General features: G+C 33.9%; 1 protein-coding gene across 2 annotated transcripts in view; it reads left to right on the top strand.

The window, feature by feature from the left end:
• Nucleotides 1-18888, top strand: part of LOC129248034 (estradiol 17-beta-dehydrogenase 11) — a 74073-nt gene that overhangs the window by 38906 nt on the left and 16279 nt on the right. For both annotated transcript variants that reach the window (XM_054887442.1, XM_054887443.1), the window contains one exon: nucleotides 18261-18414. In XM_054887442.1, coding sequence (XP_054743417.1) covers nucleotides 18261-18414 — 154 coding nt within the window. The remainder of the gene's footprint in view (nucleotides 1-18260; nucleotides 18415-18888) is intronic.

Below are 18888 nucleotides of genomic sequence, written 5' to 3' on the forward strand. Positions count from 1 at the left end.
AACTTGAAATCAATACAAATATTTAGAATCAAAATGTTGCCTTAACTGCAATGCATTATTTCAATGCTAAACGCTTATTAAGTGCGTTATTATTTTGAATTCCAAGGAAAACTCCTTACGTGCATTTGTAATGAATTGCAATGAGTGCAACTTGTGTAGCTAGCAAAGAGCTAATTTTGATTAGATGCCATAGAAATTTTCTTATTTATTTTACTTTTTTATTTTTTATTTTTTTTCTTTAGCTTCTATTGGAGCATAAGGCGTTTTTTTCTTATTTATTGATTAATTTAATTGATTATTTTCATATAATATTTTTGAAAATATTTTTATTTTCATTTATCACCTGCCTATAAAGGTTCGTAATTTCGACGTTGGGTCCCTCGACGGTACGCAAATTAACTCTTGTTCTCTCAACTCTTCTCAAGATTGAAAGCATTTTTACACATTTTGAAAAGCGTTTGAATTTACTGAATGCGAATAACAACTATAGAGGTGTACTCGTTTCTTCCGGTCATCAATCCTTAATGGGTATAGGGCATCAAGAGGTGTATTCATAGTAAAAATAAGCAAAAAAAAAAAATACCAGAAAATACTAAAGAAACCATACTGACATTTTTACAAACAGAGTACCTTATTTTGTTCCATAACCTCAAATATAGCAAAAAACTCGTTGCCTTAATAAAAGAGTTTCTCTTAACAAAAAAAAAACTCGTAAATTAAATTGTACATAACCATAACACATTTATTTAAAAAAACGCACATTTTAAAGACAATTTGTGACGCATACAAAATTCTTAAAGCAATTCAATAAAAATTTGGTGTTTTATTTTTTTTAAATGGGCATTTTAGTGCGTTTTTATGTCCAAAGCTACGCAACACTGCAGTAGCGAGAGAGAAATTTGAGTGCTGAAAGGAGAAGAACACCAACAACAACTGCAATCGCGGGCAATGCAACCAGATGCTAAAAGTAAAGCTAAATAAAACTGAGTGAATTATTTAACTAATTAAACAAAATGTATATTTTACAAAATTATAAACATGACGATTTCAATCTTCACAAGAAACTTAAAGAAACTGCCGGAATTTATCGCAAAACTATGTCTAATTTTTTATTGGATGACAATAATGAAGTTGTGTTAGATCTTTGTGAGAAGAAAAAAGTCTGGCAAGAATACATTTATTCCATTTTCTTGGACACTAATAGATCTGCGTATCAGTCAGCACCTATTGAAAATTTATCAGGACCTGTTATAACAAAAGACGAAATAAAAAATGTCATAAAAAGATCGAAGGATAATAAGGCAACATATGAGCTTCCTTCTGAAATCCTGAAATTAATAAATGACGAAAATATAGAAATACTCAAAATAATTTTGAAATATATTTACGACACGGGAAAATACCCACAAGACTGGGTTAGATCTACTTTTATTGCGCTACCAAAGAAGAAATGCTTTAAAATTTTTTTTGAAAATTATTTATAAAAGAATTTACAAGAAGTGCAAATCAGCAATGGGAGAAACACAATTCGGACATAAGGAAGGCATTTTTGTATTCAAGTATTAGTTGAAAATTGCAGAGACGTCCAAAAAGATGTGTTTATGTGTTTCATAGATTATGAAAAAGCGTTTGACACTGTTCAGCACGATAAGCTCATTGAGATTCTACAAAACATGGATATCGATACAAAAGAAATTCAATGTATACGCAATCTTTATTGACAGCAAACTGCAGAAGTTAACATAAACAACGAAACTACTGACGCTATAGCTATGCTAAGAGGGGTTAGATAAGGATGTATTCTCTCACCATTACTATTTAACATCTACTCCTAAAGAATCTTTCAAGAAGCACTCCAAGGCTTAGAAACTGTCATTAAAGTAAATGGGACAAACATTAACAACATCAGATACGCTGACGACACAACTCTCTTATCAGACAGTCTAAGTGGACTACAGGAGCTAGTCAATGTTGTTACGCGTTACAGTAAAAACTTCGGCTTAAAAATCAATATTAATAAAACTAAATATATGATTGTCAGCAGAAAAAACACCTATGTTGACACAAGCTTAAAAATTAATGACATGCTCATAGAAGGAGTAAAAAATTTCAACTACTTAGGTTGCTGGATTAACGAAAATTGGAATTCTTCAAAAGAAATAAAAGCTCGAATTGAAATTTCCTCGTCCTGTCTGTACTTCTGTATGCTATGGAGATATGGACCATTAAAACCACTTAAATGAATAAAATAGAAGCATTTGAATTGTGGATATATAGAAGAATTCTAAGAATAGCCTGGACAGATAGAGTAACAAATGCTGAAGTATTGCGTAGAATTCAGCATGATCGACAATTACTAACCACCATAAAAAGAAGAAAAGCTCCGTATTTGGGTCATATTATGAGAAACGACAAATATCATGTACTTCAACTAATCCTGCAAGGAAAAATAGAAGGCAAACGAGACATAGGCAGAAAACAACTATCCTGGCTGAGAAGTATAAGACATTGGAGGGAATCGGCAATGTAGGAACTTTATTGGAGACAGCGAGAAATCGAGACCTTTATCATGAAATTATAACAAATTTATATTAAACGTAAAATATTTTTGTAATTCGATATTTAATTGTAATATACATTGTATAAATTGAATGATTGCCTATATTCGGAGCCGAATTGGCAAATAAAGAAGAAGAAGACATTTTAATTAGAACAAGCTAGAAAAATGTCACAAAAAAAAATGCTAAATCAAGTTAGGAAAATGGTAATCTGCACATACTGGTGCTAAAACGACGTAACTCATTGTCAAATTCGTTGAGCGCAAAGTAACGGAACCACGATAGTCGCCATCTCATTATTCTTTCCATCAATGGCACCGAACAAATTCACCTGCAAATAAGCTCTTCTCTCACTGGGCAACCTGCTAATCTAAATGAAAAATGAAACTTTGGAGTAGCCTGATATTAATTTACTATTATTTGCAGTAAAAGGAATTTCAATCTTTACAAAATGTTTAAAGTCTATTAAGAAACTAGTCCGGTGTAACGACCGAAATTTCGACGTTTTTTATGAATCTTTTTAAAAAGAAAATAAAATGCGATCGTTTTAAAGTTTTTACATGTTTTTATTGGTGTTTTGAAGTATAAAAAAAATTTTTTAAAGTTAATTTTATATTAATTTGTTTAAAATTTTTGACGTCAAAGTGGAGTCCTTAAAAACAAGATGAGTTGGTTCGGGAAAACACACAGCCTTCCAAAGTCATCTGAAATAAAAAATTCAAAGAGATTAATATTCTGTAGATTTTATTTTCGGTCCGGAACCTAAAATATACATAAACATAAAACAACAAAAACAAAATGGCGGACTTGTGAAAAAAGTTCTCAAAATCTAATTTTTTTCTTCATAAATTGTTTAAATTAAATAGTTTATTATTAAAAAATTAAATGTTGTAAAGTTCTGGGATCTAGATATGTGTGTCTAGAATAACGGGTTAAATTTTTAGCTAAATCGGTTGAATAGTTTTGAGTCAGTGATTCCCCGAAATTTCGAAAGCATGGTTTTGAGAAAAACGCGTTTAAAGTTTCTTATATTTTATGTACAATAAGTAAGTCGAATTCGCTTTCATACACACTACGGCGTGCTCTCTTATTTTAGCTATAACTTTAAAAATAATTAAAATTTCAGTCTGAAATTTTTATAGTATATTTTTAAGATGTTTTTTTCCGAAAAATGTAAAAACCAAAATTCGATCTTTTGAACCCGTCACACCGGGCTACTACCTTAAGAAAGTTATGCCCACCCACATATTTGCATTTATCAATTCAGTAGTCCACACATTATTCAATTCAGCCTTTTCATACACAGAATTTTCTAAATGGCGTTGAATTGAATTCCATTGCATAAAAGAATTGTATGCCCATTTGCATTCATTATGAAATATTCGCAAAAACATGCCTAATTCGAGACAGGCACACGTAACCACATAATTACCCATTTGGTAAATAAATAAATTAGCATTCATAAGCATACACATCTACACACACACACACACACTCACAGCTAGAATGCTGCATTACATTTGACCACTCATAAGTGCGCATGTTAAAATTCAATTCTGTCAAATCTGTCACCTTCTCGCCATTGTTGCTTACTTCACAGTTGATCGTGAACGTTTACCAACTCGATATGGCTACTGAATACTTTCAATATTTTCAAAAGTCATTGTACGAGTTCTTTGTTTGTTTACTTAACTACTACGTAGCACCTTTTTGTGCTCAAAATACACTCAGCGATTTGCGCCTTTCCGTTGAGGTTTTAGTTGTTTGTTTTTTTTTTTTGTTGTGCCCATAGACGTATTTGTCATTCCACAAAATCCAATGAAACAGCCTTTGTGCCACCTGTTAATGATTTTGTGTTATTTGCTAGTCATAACAACAAACGGTGTATAGGTATGTATGTTATAAGTGCCTGTATTAGGGTCATCCACAAAGTGTCGAAGTGCATACAAGTCGAGGAAAACTCATTTTTTTAAATAGCTCAGTTTTAGAAACGTATTTTATTCGGTTTTTACAATCCCGTAATTTTCGGAATCGCGTCATTGTTATCTCGAATACCGTGAATACCAGGCCCGAGATTTAGATATACTTTATTTTTCAACAACTTAACTTAAAAATGAAATTGCCCTAATATTATTTCCGAAGCTCTCCTACCAGATAATAAATATTGAAAAAAATTTGTTTTAAATATAGTTTTTTATTTAAAATGATTCAAGCAATAATAATTCTCTAGCGTGATCATAACTTATAAAATAACTTAAAACATTTTGAAAAAAGATCAATGCAAAAACAACTTGAAAGCAACACAGAGTACTCCAGGGCACTTTTTATCCATGGTTAGAGCAGATTTTTAACATGATTAAGGTCATTTGTGTCGTTCCAGTACTCCTTGGTTTTTATTTGGATCCATTTTTTTCCATTAGTACCTGTTTTAGATTGTTTTTGTTTAAACTGAAAAATGGGGTTGATTCCGTAAATGGCCCTTCCACCCGTTTTTTGGCGCAAAAGTCTGCCTTCTCGTATGCCTCATGTCCTGGTAACCGAATCAGGGAGACCTGATTATGAGTCGCAAGTTTGTTGAGGGAATTGTTACACTCCGTAAGGATTTTTGAATTAAACGTCAAGCTATTTAAGGCTTTGAGGACTGATTGGCTCTACAATAGTAAAGTGGCGATTCCAACGATCGCTTGACGATAATATGGACGTTGGTGATGAGACGTGCTTCGGTAGATCAATAGTCAAAGATGTCGATAAAATCTTAAAAGTCCTCGAGTCGGATGGGTATGTGAGCTCTTATTCCAGTGCTCAGGAGTTGAAGATCAGTCAGAAAAGTACTTCAAGCCATTTAGCATGAGGACAATTATAACTAAAAGGTTTTCCAATAAGAGGTGTTATTTTGATTTTCAAGAAAAATGCTATTTTTTAATATAAATAATCGGTTAATAATCGGGGACTGCCGTAGCCGAATGGGTTGGTGCGTGACTACCATTCGGAATTCACAGAGGGAACGTGGGTTCGAATCTTGGTGAAACACCAAAATTAAACATTTGTCTAATAAACATTTTTCTAAAAGCGGTCGCCCTTCGGCAGGCAATGGCGAACCTCCGAGTGTATTTCCACCATGAAAAAGCTCCTCATAAAAATATTTGCCGTTCGGAGTCGGCTTGAAACTGTAGGTCCCTCCATTTGAGAAATAACAGCAGGACGTACGCCACAAATATGAGGAGGAGCTCGGCTAAGCACCTAAAAAGGGTATACGCGCCAATTATATATATGATCGGATGTTTATTTCATTATAAAGAGGAAGGTATGCCGTTGATAGAGGAAAATAACATCAGGAAAATGACCAGCACAACCACCCTTACGGGGGAATAATCGTTTCATGAAATTTTCCATAACCGAATTGCAAAGTGGCTGCCCTATGTCCTCGATAGCCGCACAACTCCATCTTTGAGGTCTTGAATCGACCCTGGGCTGTTGGCGTAGACCTTCTCTTTTGCGTGGCCCCAAAGAAAAAAGTCACTAGGTGTTAAACCACAAGATCTCGGTGGCCAATTGTGATCACCTCTTCGAGAGGTCCGCAACTTTTCCCGTAAAAGATCAATGGTTTCGTTGCTTGTGTGGCACGTAGCGCCGTCTTGTTGAAAATAAACGTTATCCAGATCAATACCATCCAATGCCGGCCATAAAAAATCGTTAATCATCTCTCGATAGCGCAATCCATCCACCTGTACCATCTGTTATTGGAAAACCCTCTATAAGACCCTTCATGTTTTCTCCTAGGCTTGCTTATTTTATCGTCGATTTATGGACGAAGAGGGAGGAAAAGTTCGGCCAACAGAAGTGTACGCGCCAATTTTTTTTTTAATTCCATTCATTCCAAAATTCCATTTTTTTCTAACTATCCGGTTGTGAAATCTTAATAAGGTATTATTGAAAGAAAACGCAAAATAAGCCTAAAAGTAACAAAGTGTGGATATTATCTTCTAAAAATACGTATGTATGTATATGTATTTGTATAAATATATTTTTTTTTGTTTTTATTTTTTGTGCTTCGAATTTATTTTTATTTAATCAATCTGGTGTACAGTCATAATCATAAGAGTGTGGCACCTTGTATAACCAATTTTTTTTTCTTTTCTATTTTTTGTACTTTGGTTTTGTTTTTGACCACCCTAGTATACATGTTATAATAATAAAAGTTTGACGCCTACACTTTCAGCAGTTATAGGCCAAGTTATTTCGTCTTATTTATTTTCACCACTTCGATTTTTTGTGAGCCTCCCTAGTATATAAGTAATATATATTCGTTAAGAGTGCGGTCCCGACAAATTTGAAAATTGCCAGGTATGCCAGGTTTTTTTTAATTTATTTTCAGTACTTCGCCTTTTCTCAAACCACCGTATGTATGTGATAATAAAAATGTCTTTACTGCATGTTTTGTCGCTTTTTTTGCCTCGAAAAAATTGAGAAAAAATACCTTTTTTGAAGCCGACTGATAAGAGGCCCCTCTTAATCAGTACTTCGTACTGTACTTTTGTGAACCACCCTAATAATTTCTTCTTATTTTTGCCTGCAAATACTAAACTGAACAGTTTTACGCCATCTCTGAATGGCAGATTTATTTGTATGAAAAACTTTCTCATGATAGAAATGCACTCGTAAATTTGCCTTCGCCTACCTCACCCTATTTGAAGTGACAAGGCTGAAGATAGGGGTCGAACCAACATCCCTCGTAACACCAGACGTTATGCCACCCTCAAACATAGCACCACCGATTGATTTATATAAATAGAAATTTAAATGTAGCTGTCATACCTGCTATTAAACCAGTGGCTGCGGCGCGTGCCCGTGCATTTTCAATTGAGCGCACTCAAGCGATTTTGAAGCGTGACTCAATAACACCACATTAATAAACAAACATACGGTATAGTATACTTGTGTGTATGTATGATATTTAAGATAAAGTAACACTCGTAATGATTGCCGCTTTTCTTTCGAGTTTGACATCGAGCGCTAATTATTGTTAAAAATTATGACATTGCAGTATTTGAAGCAGACTTATGGTAATCTGATTACATGGTGTATATAATAAAAAATGTTTATAAAAATATTCTATTAATATTGTATTATATTTTCTTTTTTTTTTTGACTATTTGATATATGATATTTCCGCATGACATAGGCAAAATTTAACCATGGAAAATTCCAAAACCCGCAGTCGCATAAGTTCGCGCGTGACTACCACTCGTTTGATGTGGCGTGCGTTGCTCACTGTGGGCAAAAAATGGTGTAGTCGCCTACAGATATTGAAAAACATCCAAATACATTTCAATTCAATTCAATTTATTTGATTTGTTTAGTACATAGTAAGACAAAGTCTTGTGGTAATACATCTTCTTATAATTCTAGAATACGAGGATGGTATACATAAAAATGCTACTTAAATTTTAAAACTATTTTAACTATTAAACTTATAGACTAAAGCTTAGAATACTAAGTGAGAAAAAGAGAAAGATGGTGGGAATGGGAGGTTAGAAGTAGTTAGAAACTGCAGTTTTAAACACCTTGCTTGTTTTATAAGCTTTATTGTAGTTGGTATAGAATTCCATTGTTTTATGGCATTAACAAAGAACATGCGTTCTGATAAGTAAGTGTAGGTAGGAACAATCAGATTCAACGTTCGGGTGCACTGGCATTGTTTAATGTTTTTATACAGGTAAAATGGTTTGTGTGTGTATATTAATTTATGCAGGAACAAAAGAGAGCGTATTTTGAGATACGAGTCGAGGTTATGATCGAGAATCTGTTTTGAGTAGATAGATATATGGTCATATTTCCTTTTTTCAAAAACGAAACGCGCTGCATTATTTAAAGCGATTTGCAATTTACGTTTCGAATTATTATCAAGCCTTCAATATACTAATTCAGCCTATGATACATGAGGAACAATGAGTGATCTAACAAGTTTTAATTTAGTTTGCCGTGGCAGTATGTAGGCAGTACAATATAGCTTTCTAAGAATATTATATACCTTGTTTACAACAAAAGTTTACATGGTCAACCCATGATAATCTTGAATTTATTCTGAAACCCAGGTTTGTTACTATGCCATCAAAGTTAATATATACTTCATTAAGTAATATTGGCGGCAAAGAGCTAAGGTCATACTTTGAATGAGAAATAGCAATCGCCTTCGTCTTTGACTCATTTAATTTCAAGTTGTTAGATTTGGACCAGTTAGAAATACGAGTGAGGTCTTCATAAAGCCTTGCTATCAAATCCTCAATAAAACCTATTGGCCTTGATAGGTAGATCTGGGTGTCATCAGCATAGAGATGAACTGACAAATTTTGGCAACACTCAACAATGTCATTAATAAAAATGCAAAATAAAATTGGACCTGAAATAGAGCCCTGTAGCACACCTGACGTAATTGGTTTTAGGCTTGAGTAGTTATCACCACACTTAACTTGTTGGAGCCGATTCGAAAGGTAACTTTTTATTAGTTGCAGAGAAAACGCTTCAAACTTATAGTGATAGCACAATTTTTGCAGTAAAATGTTGTGATCAATAGTGTCAAATGCTTTTGAAAAATCGAGTAGTACTAGCACTGTTAGGTAGTTTTTATCATAAGCAGAGCGAACATCTTCAAAAATTTTAAGCATAGCTGTGGAGCAACTAAGACAAATGCCGTCGGTTCCTATAGCATAAGATTTGACAGTATGTACACACTGTATCAAATCCATCTCTGTTGCAGACGCATATTCAAACTCACCGTCTTAAGTACGCTCTCGTAGATGAACTTTTACAGGTATGTCGAGTGGAGCCCTGTAAGATGCTAGAAAGTGAGTATTTAAGATTTCTGGGTCCAAACTGCACTGGGGTTATCCTCTTCTGAGACACCTAAGGTTTTAAGATTTTTCCATAGGACTTTCGGAGGTAAACTATCATTGAGCTTCCATTGTAGATATACCCTTTTGGCATCTCTAGTGATTGCAGTTATTTTATTTCTTGCTACACGATATTTTTGCCACAAGTGAGTGTTTCTATTATTTTTCCATTTATTTTAGGCTTTATTACGCTCTCTAATTAAAAACAATATCTCACTTGTAAACCATAGTTTCCTGTTTCCATGGACTTTAACTTTACGCAACGGAACAAACCTATCAAATAAATGGCTGACTAAAGCATTGAAATGTTGCAGTTTTTCATCCACTGTTGTGAATAACCGACACATATTCCAATTAAGCTCGGCAGCCTCCTTATTTAAGAGATCATGGTGAATAAGCTTAAAGTCTCTAAAAAATAACTCCTTTACTTGGTGGTGTCTGTTGAACTGGATGTTGTAAGATAAGAATATCAACTCGTGGTTAGAAACTCCAGCCATAGGAAGCTGATCAATATGACTGACGTAATCTCTGTCACTGACGCAAAATACATCCAAAAGACTTGGTTTGCAGTGGGAAAGCGAGTAGCATATTCATTGATTAAGTAAATTCCTAATGATTGGAAACTATCTATCAAACTCCTGGAAGAAAAATTATCACAAATAAGGTCTACATTTAAATCACCACACACAATAATATGTATACACACAAATATATATATAGCAGATGTGGAATTCCGCTAATTTATCAAATATCACTGAGAGGTCATTTCTATTGCTAGGGTTGTAAATGCATGCAACAAGACATTTGGTATTATTATCATAAAATTCAACAAAAATGTATTCGCCTTCTTGAAAATGATCTGATCTGCAGATCTCTTTCCATTTAAAATTATTTGTAAAATATAAAGCAATGCCACTTCCTCGCGTCTTCGTAGTCCTATCACATCTAAAAATAGTGCAGTCGTACAGAGAATATACATTATTATTAATATACTCTTTAAACCATGTCTCTGTAATACATATTAAGTCAATGTTCAAATTATCAAAAACAAAATTTAGATAGTCAATTTTTTCAGCATTCAAACTTCGCGCATTCAACTGACAGACATTATACCCATTGTAGCGATTAGAAATGAGTTTCAGCATTCCTCTTGCATGTTCTTTGTCTACTTGTTTTGCTATTTCATTACACATTGGCAGTTTATAAAGGGGTTTTCAATTGGCGCGGGTCGATTTTGGCGCCCTGTGGCAGCCATTTTGTTTTGGTGATATCTGTCAAATCTTTTGTTTATTATTCAGTTGTTTATGCCAAATCATCATGGCAAGTTACACGATTGAACAGCACGTTCAAATGATAAAACTTTATTATCAAAATGAGTGTTCATTAACGCAAACGTTGCGCGCATTGCGCCCATTTTTCGGTAGACGTGGTGGCTCTTCCAATTTCTTATGGCCCATATTGAACCATATGGACCTAGACGACATGTGGTTCCAGCAGGACGGCGCTACGTGCCACACAGCAAACGCCATTTTATTCCATTTCAACATCTACCCGCTCTTATTGAAAAACCCCTTAGTTGGGAAGATACGCAAGGTGTTACGCAAAGTTACTTGCAAAAACCATCTGCAGTTCGCAGGTTATATAAGAGTGTTTGTTTTTTTTTTTTGTTTCTTCTTTATAGAGGTGGAACAAAGCATTGAAAGCAGAAAAGTGTGCAACTCACTTTCAGCTCACCATATTAAATATTCACCTCCACACAGTGCCCCTACTCCACTTTACTATTGCTTTTCTATGAAAAACACTGTTCCGTGGGCCGCAATTTCTCAAAATTTAAGGACAGTCTTCAATAATTATTCCCGATTGGTATCGCATAATTACATTTTGATGCTGCCTACCAAATAAAGTGAAATTAAAAACCCTTACTCTGTTTGTTTTAAGTACTCCATTTTGACGAATACCATAAAAACAACACTGTGTATTTGTGACACTAATACCACAAAGCAACTACTTGTATGCAAAATTTTAATACATTCGAAATGGCGGAAATGACACACAGAGTCCCTTCAATTAGCACACCACTAATTTATTGCTTCATACACTAAAATTTTGGGAAACGAGTGCGTGACTGATCTTACAATAATTTTGCATAACACTCGTACTTGTATAGATATATATTATATGTACTCCAATTACACTCACGCAATTTATGTTGCATGGCGAAATTTATTATAATGAGGCCACTTCTGTGATTGAATTTATGTACATACACTTTTCGTTTCATCATTTTTCTCATTTAGATGTTGCGAACCCTGTCATTTATGTGCAGAAATTTGTTACATACATACATAGCTAATGACATAAATGTATGATTTAAATATAAAGACGACAGCAACTTCCTGTGATTAGTGACAAAAGCGACACGCGATTTAATTTTGGAATAATATTTTATCTGTTTACTCGGTTTCACAGTACGATCGTTCAGTTATATATAATATATAATGTAATGGGTGTTGTTGGAAATATCCAACTTTCATTTTTGAGGTATAACATGAAAAAATTTACGAAAAGCCTAATAGTTTAACTTTATCAGCCAAATCAGGAAATTTTTTAATTCACATACATGTGAGGCCAAAAATCAACCTCATCGCTAGATATTTCCTAGTAACAGTCAGATGTAACTTCAAGTCGATTTGCAATCCATTCGCTGAGCATTCAATGTAAACGATAATACAAAAGCTTTAGTTTCTGCTGGATATTGGCCCCGATATTTCTTCAAAATACTTCCACATACTGGTAGAGTAGAGATAGAGTTATTGAGAGATGCCGGCGCCTTTGGCAAATTTTGATCCTTCATCACATTCACTTCGGCAGTAAAGCAAGCAGTATTGGTTTCTTCAGTACGCACAGAAGAGCTCGTATTGCATGAATTATTACTCATAAGAGCGAAACACTCCATTTATATTATTGCGCATTACCTGTTTAAATGTGGGTGAAGTACTCTGTAGCTTTCACACTCAGTACGTGAATTTCGAAAATGATTTATATTACAATACTGGTATCAAATGAAAGGAGTTTGAAAAAGCTTTAATATAGACATATTTTTTAATGAAGCTACCACCTGTTTAACAACTGTATTTGAATGAAATAAATACGTAAGTTAGCTCAAATATTACAAAATGGTTATGAGACGAAAGTCATTTAAGCGCAATTTCGTTCAAAGATATTTATTTATAGGTAAGTAGTATTGCCACCTAAATGAAAACTGAAGTGAACTCATTATGTAAGTTAGCCAGAAATTACCACACGGGTAATAGATGAAAGTTTTTTTTAACGTAAAATAATCAGGAGAAGTTGATTTACACGTAGGGTTACCATATTTGCGAAAACTGTAGTGAATCAAATATTTCAGTTAGCTAAAATATTATAATATGGGCGACAAGTGGACGATTTTTAAAGCAACTATGACAGCTAAATATAGTTATACGCGTGGTGCCACCTATCTACATAAACAAATTAAGTGAATAAAATGTATAAGTAAGCTAAAATATATAAGTAGGGGTATTTAAATAAAAGTTTTTCAGCGCAATTTAATCCAAAGATATTTATTTATACGTAGAGTTGCCACCTGTCAGAAAATTTAAGTGATATAAATATGTAAGTTAGCCAAAAATGGCCAAACTAGTTACCAATGAAAGCTTTTTAAATGCAAAAGAATTTGGCAAAATTTTTTTAACCGCAGGGTTGCCATATTTGCGAAATGTTAAGAAAATTAAGTTTGTAAGTTAGTTAAAATATTAAAATATGGGTACCAAGTGAATGTTTTTTAAAAAAATGGTATACAGCTAAATACAATTATATGTGCATACATAGGGGTGCCACCTATCTACATACAAAATTGAAGTGAATGAAATATGTAAGTTAGATAAAGTATTACGGCATGGATATTTAAATGAAAGTTTTTCAGCACAATTTAATCCAGAGATATTTATACGTAGGGTTGCCACCTGTGTGAAAATTTAAGTGGTTGAATTATGTAAGTTATCGAAAAATTACAAAACGGAAAACATATGATAGTCACTTAAGCGCAAAATAATTTGGAAAATTTGATTCACACATAGGGTTACCATCTTTGGGAAAGCTTGAGTGAACTAAATATTTTAAGTTAGCTACAATATTTCAAACTGTGTATCAAACGCAATTTCAGAATATTTTTAACGAACTTTAAACCAGAGATTTAAAATGGGGCTGCCCCCTTTTTGAAAAACTCTAATAAATCACATATTGTGGCTATATAACACACATATACGATAGACGAGCAATATTTGTATCAAAATACTGTTTGTTTAGAAAGTATTAATACGAACATATTTCTTGATATGATTGCCACATAAAAAAAAAGAATACTTAAATAGGAAAAATATTTTTATGGGCAACAAATGAAAGGTGTTGGAAGTATTTTAAGGCACACACATTTTTCAGCGAGGTTGCCAGATTTTTTAATTCATTTTTATAACTTAATTGGTTTCAAATAAAAAGTATTTAAAAAACTTGTATCGTTAGCAACGTCACTGGTTTGTTAGATATCCTTATTGAAGTATATTGAAGTGTCGTAGAAAGAAAACACCCGTTACACATGTGCTACAACATTCATCAGTTTTAATGATACGGCTGCTGCTACGATGCAAAGTACATCGCGCTACTGTCAAAATAGCAAAAACAATTATTTTCAGATTAATAATGAATAATACATAAGGCGGCCACAACGCATGAAACGTGACATAGTCTGGCTTACATATGTACATATATGTATGTACGTATGTAAATGCACATACATGTAAGTGGTGTATGAGTGAAAATATTACTTGGTTTGAATATTTTTCTACTTGTTTGCACTCTTTAAATTACTTTGTATTACCGCATCAGCTTTAAATTACTCTTTTTACGAACATAGTTTACATGCATACATACATACATACACACACATACATATGCACAATAAGTTACCATCAAAACTAAAGCAAAGCACAGGCTAGCGTTTATTTGGTATTTCATTGTTTCGTATTTTACTTTTCCTGCACCTACAAAAAACCGTTCACGCTTTGGTAAACAGCAGCGGAAGCTTAAGTTGAAGCGTGCTTGTTGAACGCCGCCGGTGGCCAGCGAAAGACAGTAAAATAAATGTCAAATGGTTTTCATCAAAAGAAATGCCTTGCCGGCTAAGGCTGACAGCTGCGACATGAAGAGGACAAATCGGCTGCACGAATGCATAAGTATGCGCACATACATATGTATGGAGCAAACATAAGCACTAATAAATACATACACAAATATACAGTTAACTGGCTTACTGCTGACACAAAGTGAACGTTGACACGCATTTGTCATGAATGGTTAACTCGGTGATGAGAGCAAAAAAATACAAAAAAAAAATAAAGAAACAACCAAACTTAGTTACAACAAAATTACACATATCATAATTTGAGTTTCATTGTGTAAAAACTTCGTAAATATTACCCATCCAAAAAGTAGTTCAACTCGTTGCCGCTGCTTGCGTGTATTTGCCACGGCTCAAGGTCACGACGCTTTGCGCAGCGCGATAGTTTATTGGCTCATCAAAGATGTTCCAGTGGCATTTCGTTTTTGTCTCTACGCCGCTCTCTCTTTCCAAGCACAGCCTTCGGCTTATGTAAATGCGTTGTTATGCTTGATGAAATGCCATATTTTTCTATTTATTTTCAAATGCATATGTATGTGTGTGTGTGTGTGTGGGTGCATATGTATGAATGTACTCTGATATGAGCCATGCAAATGATTCGTGACACAATCTATGTGATTTGCGCTCAATATGCCATGAAGCAAATCGATAAATGTAGGTTTTAGTCGTACACAACTAAGTTTTAGCCAACTAGAGAATAGTTAGATAATACAAAGCAATGCATTTATTTGTATTATTTTCCTTGTATGTTGTAAAGGCTTGTAATCGTTCATTATTTAGTGTATTTCCTGTAATTCAAATGCTAAACAGCGCGTGCCTGACGTTGCGTGCTATACCTACATATTGGGTTGTCTAAAAAGTTTTGCTCAATAGACTTAAGCTTAAAGATGCGCCTCGCGTCCTTTCGGGGTAATAAAATAATAGAAAAAACCAGATATGATAAGATGAGGTAAAAAATATGGGGAAAAATAAAATAATTTAAGATAAATGAGATTTCAAAAGATAAGTTCGGGATAAAATAATATAAAATTTGATAAGATAAGATAAGAGAAAATAACATAAAAAAAGATAAGAAAACAGAATATAAAATAAAATAAGTTAGAGATAAAATAAAATAAGAAAATATGGGACCAGGTAAGAGCAAATAAATTAATATAAGATAAGATAGGAAAGATAATAAAATACAGAATTGGGCAAGATAAAACAACTTACGATGAGCTGAGGTAGTAGTCCGGTGTAACGACCGAAATTTCGACGTTTTTTCATGAATCTTTTTTAAAAAGAAAATAAAATGCAATCGTCTTAAAGTTTTTACATGTTTTTATTGGTGTTTTGAAGTATATAAAGAAAATATTTTAAAGTTAATTTTATATTCATTTGTTTAAAATTTTTGACGTCAAAGTGGAGTCCTTAAAAAAAAGATGAGTTGGTTCGGAGAAACACACAGCCTTCCAAAGTCATCTGAAATAAAAAATTTAAAAAGATTATTATTCTGTAGACTTTATTTTAGGTCTCGAACCTGAAATATACATAAAAATAGAGAAACAAAAACGAAATGGCGGACTTGTGAAAAAAGTTCTCAAAATCTAATTTTTTTTCTTCATAAATTGTTTAAATTAAATAGTTTATTATTAAAAAATTAAATGTTTTAAAGGTCCGGGATCTAGATATGTGTGTCCAGAATAACGGGTTAAATTTTTAGCCAAATCGGTTGAATAGTTTTGAGTCAGTGATTCCCCGAAATTTCGAAAACATGGTTTTGAGAAAAATGCGTTTAAAGTTTCAACAACAGCTGCTGCTGGCGTGTCACATGCTTTCATACGCACTACAGCGCGCTCTCCTATTTTAGCTATAACTTTAAAAATAATTAAAATTTCTGTATGAAATTTTTATAGTATATTTTTAAGATGCTTTTCTTCCGAAAAATGTAAAAAAAAATTCGATTTTTTTAATCCATCACACCGGGCTACTACCATAAAACAAGATCGGTTAAAAGAAGATATGGTAAGATAAAGTGAGATGAGATAAGATAAAACTAAGCTAAAATTGATACAAAACATGGCAAGATAATATCAGATAAAATACATTCAAATACAGATACAAAATGAGATAATCTAAAATGGGACAAGGTAAGACAAGATAAGATAATATAAAACTAAGATAAAATCGAGATAAAATAACGGCCATGATAAGACGTATTATTATCACCTATGCATCAGTGGCCTGAATGGGTAGACTCCCTCTCGTGGGAGTCATGAGGACCTTATCGAGACTACAACGCACTGTGGCCATCAGGAGCTTTTCCGACTACTTCAGGCCTTGCATTAGATGCTCTGATTAGTCTAACACCACTTGATGTTTTCATCCAAGGAGAGACCATCTGCAGGCCACAATGGTAATTGATACGGCCCCTGTACGGCACTGGACAAGAGAGTAGGAATGGACCTCGGTCCAACGATCCTCGCCATGCCCCTTGTCTCCATGCCATCTAGAATCGTGCTTGACAAGAGATACAGTGTGGTGCTGCCAGAAGCTCAACTGTGGTCAAGCTCAGAAAATGAGCCCGGCAATCATTGTTTTCGCATTTTCACGGATGGCTCCAAGACGGAGTACGGTTCCGGCTCGGAATGTACGCTTCTATGTTTTGAGCGGAGATCTGTTCTCCAGAAACAGATGGAGAGGCAGATGTAATGTGCTACAGCTACAGCCAAGCTGCGCTCATGGCCTTAGACAGCCCCTCCCTAACCACTTCAAGGGTAGTCGAGTCCTGTAAATCCAGGCTGAACTATGTCGGTAGACATAATAGCCTGATGCCAACATGGGTCCCGGGACACGTGGGTATCGCGGGTAACGAGATCTTTGACTCTTTAGCCAGAATGGGTCAACTTTCTTGGCTCGGAGCCCGTTCTGAGACTCCCTTCTGCAGCCATCAAAGCCACGGTTAGCAAACGGGTTACTCTAACCCACATATCATGTCCGACCGACTGTCGCAGTTCCTCCTGTCACTAAGCAGAGGGGACTGTAGGAGGCTGGTTGGACTGATGACAGGCCACTTTCTATGGCCAAAGCACATGGAAAAGGTGGGCATCTCGGACAGTGTACTCTGCCCAGCATGTGAAGAGGAAGATGAGGCGGCGGACCACTTTTTGTGCGTCTGCCCGGCCTGCGCTCGAATCAGGCTTGAGGTCTTTGGCAGTGATGTGTTAAGAAGCGACCATCTTGGCTCCTTGGCATCACAAGATCTACGCAGATGTCTTCGGAGGTCGAGTAGATTTAAAGAAAAGTACAAAGGGAATCCGAGTGTAGTGCAATGGACTTAATTCTGTCTGAGTGCTGTGCTTGCAAGTCTGTCCCGACAAAAAAATCCCTATTGAAGGCTAAAAAGTTCTTGATTCTTATTTGTCATAGACGTAGTCAAAGCGAAATATTCAAATCAAATGTGTTTGAACGTCTCACCACCTCAATCACAAATTGTAACTCATGCAAATGTTTTTTTAATAATTAGGATTTTGATGGACCTATGAAAATTACTTACTTGAATTTTATTAGTTTTTCGATATTTTAAATTAATAAAAGTATTTTCCTTTAATTTTCTAGGATTTGTACTATATTGCCTTTGGTTATCCCGAGAAAGAATTGAACACAGATATCGCACTAATAACTGGCGGAGGTAATGGACTTGGCCGATTGCTGGCTCAACGCTTGGGCAAAATGGGCACCAAAGTGATTATATGGGACATAAATAAGGAAGGTGAGTGTTAAATAAAATAAAAATATCAAAAAAAATGAAGCAGACAATAAAACGAAAAAGGTAAATTAAATTAAAAATAAAAATAGGAGTACAAATTAAAAATAAAAATATCAAGAAAATAAAAATTAAAATTAAAATAAAATACAAAAATAAATAAAGTTAAAATTAAAAGAAAAATTAATATAAAAATTAAACTGAAAATAAAAAGAAAAAAAAATAAAAATAAAGTTAAAATTAAAACATAAATTAACATAAAAATTGCAACTAAAATAAAAATAAGAACAAACATTAAAATGAACATAAAAATAAAACAAAAAAGAAAAATTATATTAAAATTAAAATTAAAATAAAAATAGAAGTAAATATAAAAATTAAAACTAAAATAAAAATAAAAATAAGAACAAAAAATAAAATCAAAATGAAAATTAAAATCATAATGAAACTGGAAATAAAAATAAAAACCAAAAATCTAAT

Source organism: Anastrepha obliqua, chromosome 5 (assembly GCF_027943255.1).
Source record: "Anastrepha obliqua isolate idAnaObli1 chromosome 5, idAnaObli1_1.0, whole genome shotgun sequence".
Taxonomy (NCBI): domain Eukaryota; kingdom Metazoa; phylum Arthropoda; class Insecta; order Diptera; family Tephritidae; genus Anastrepha; species Anastrepha obliqua.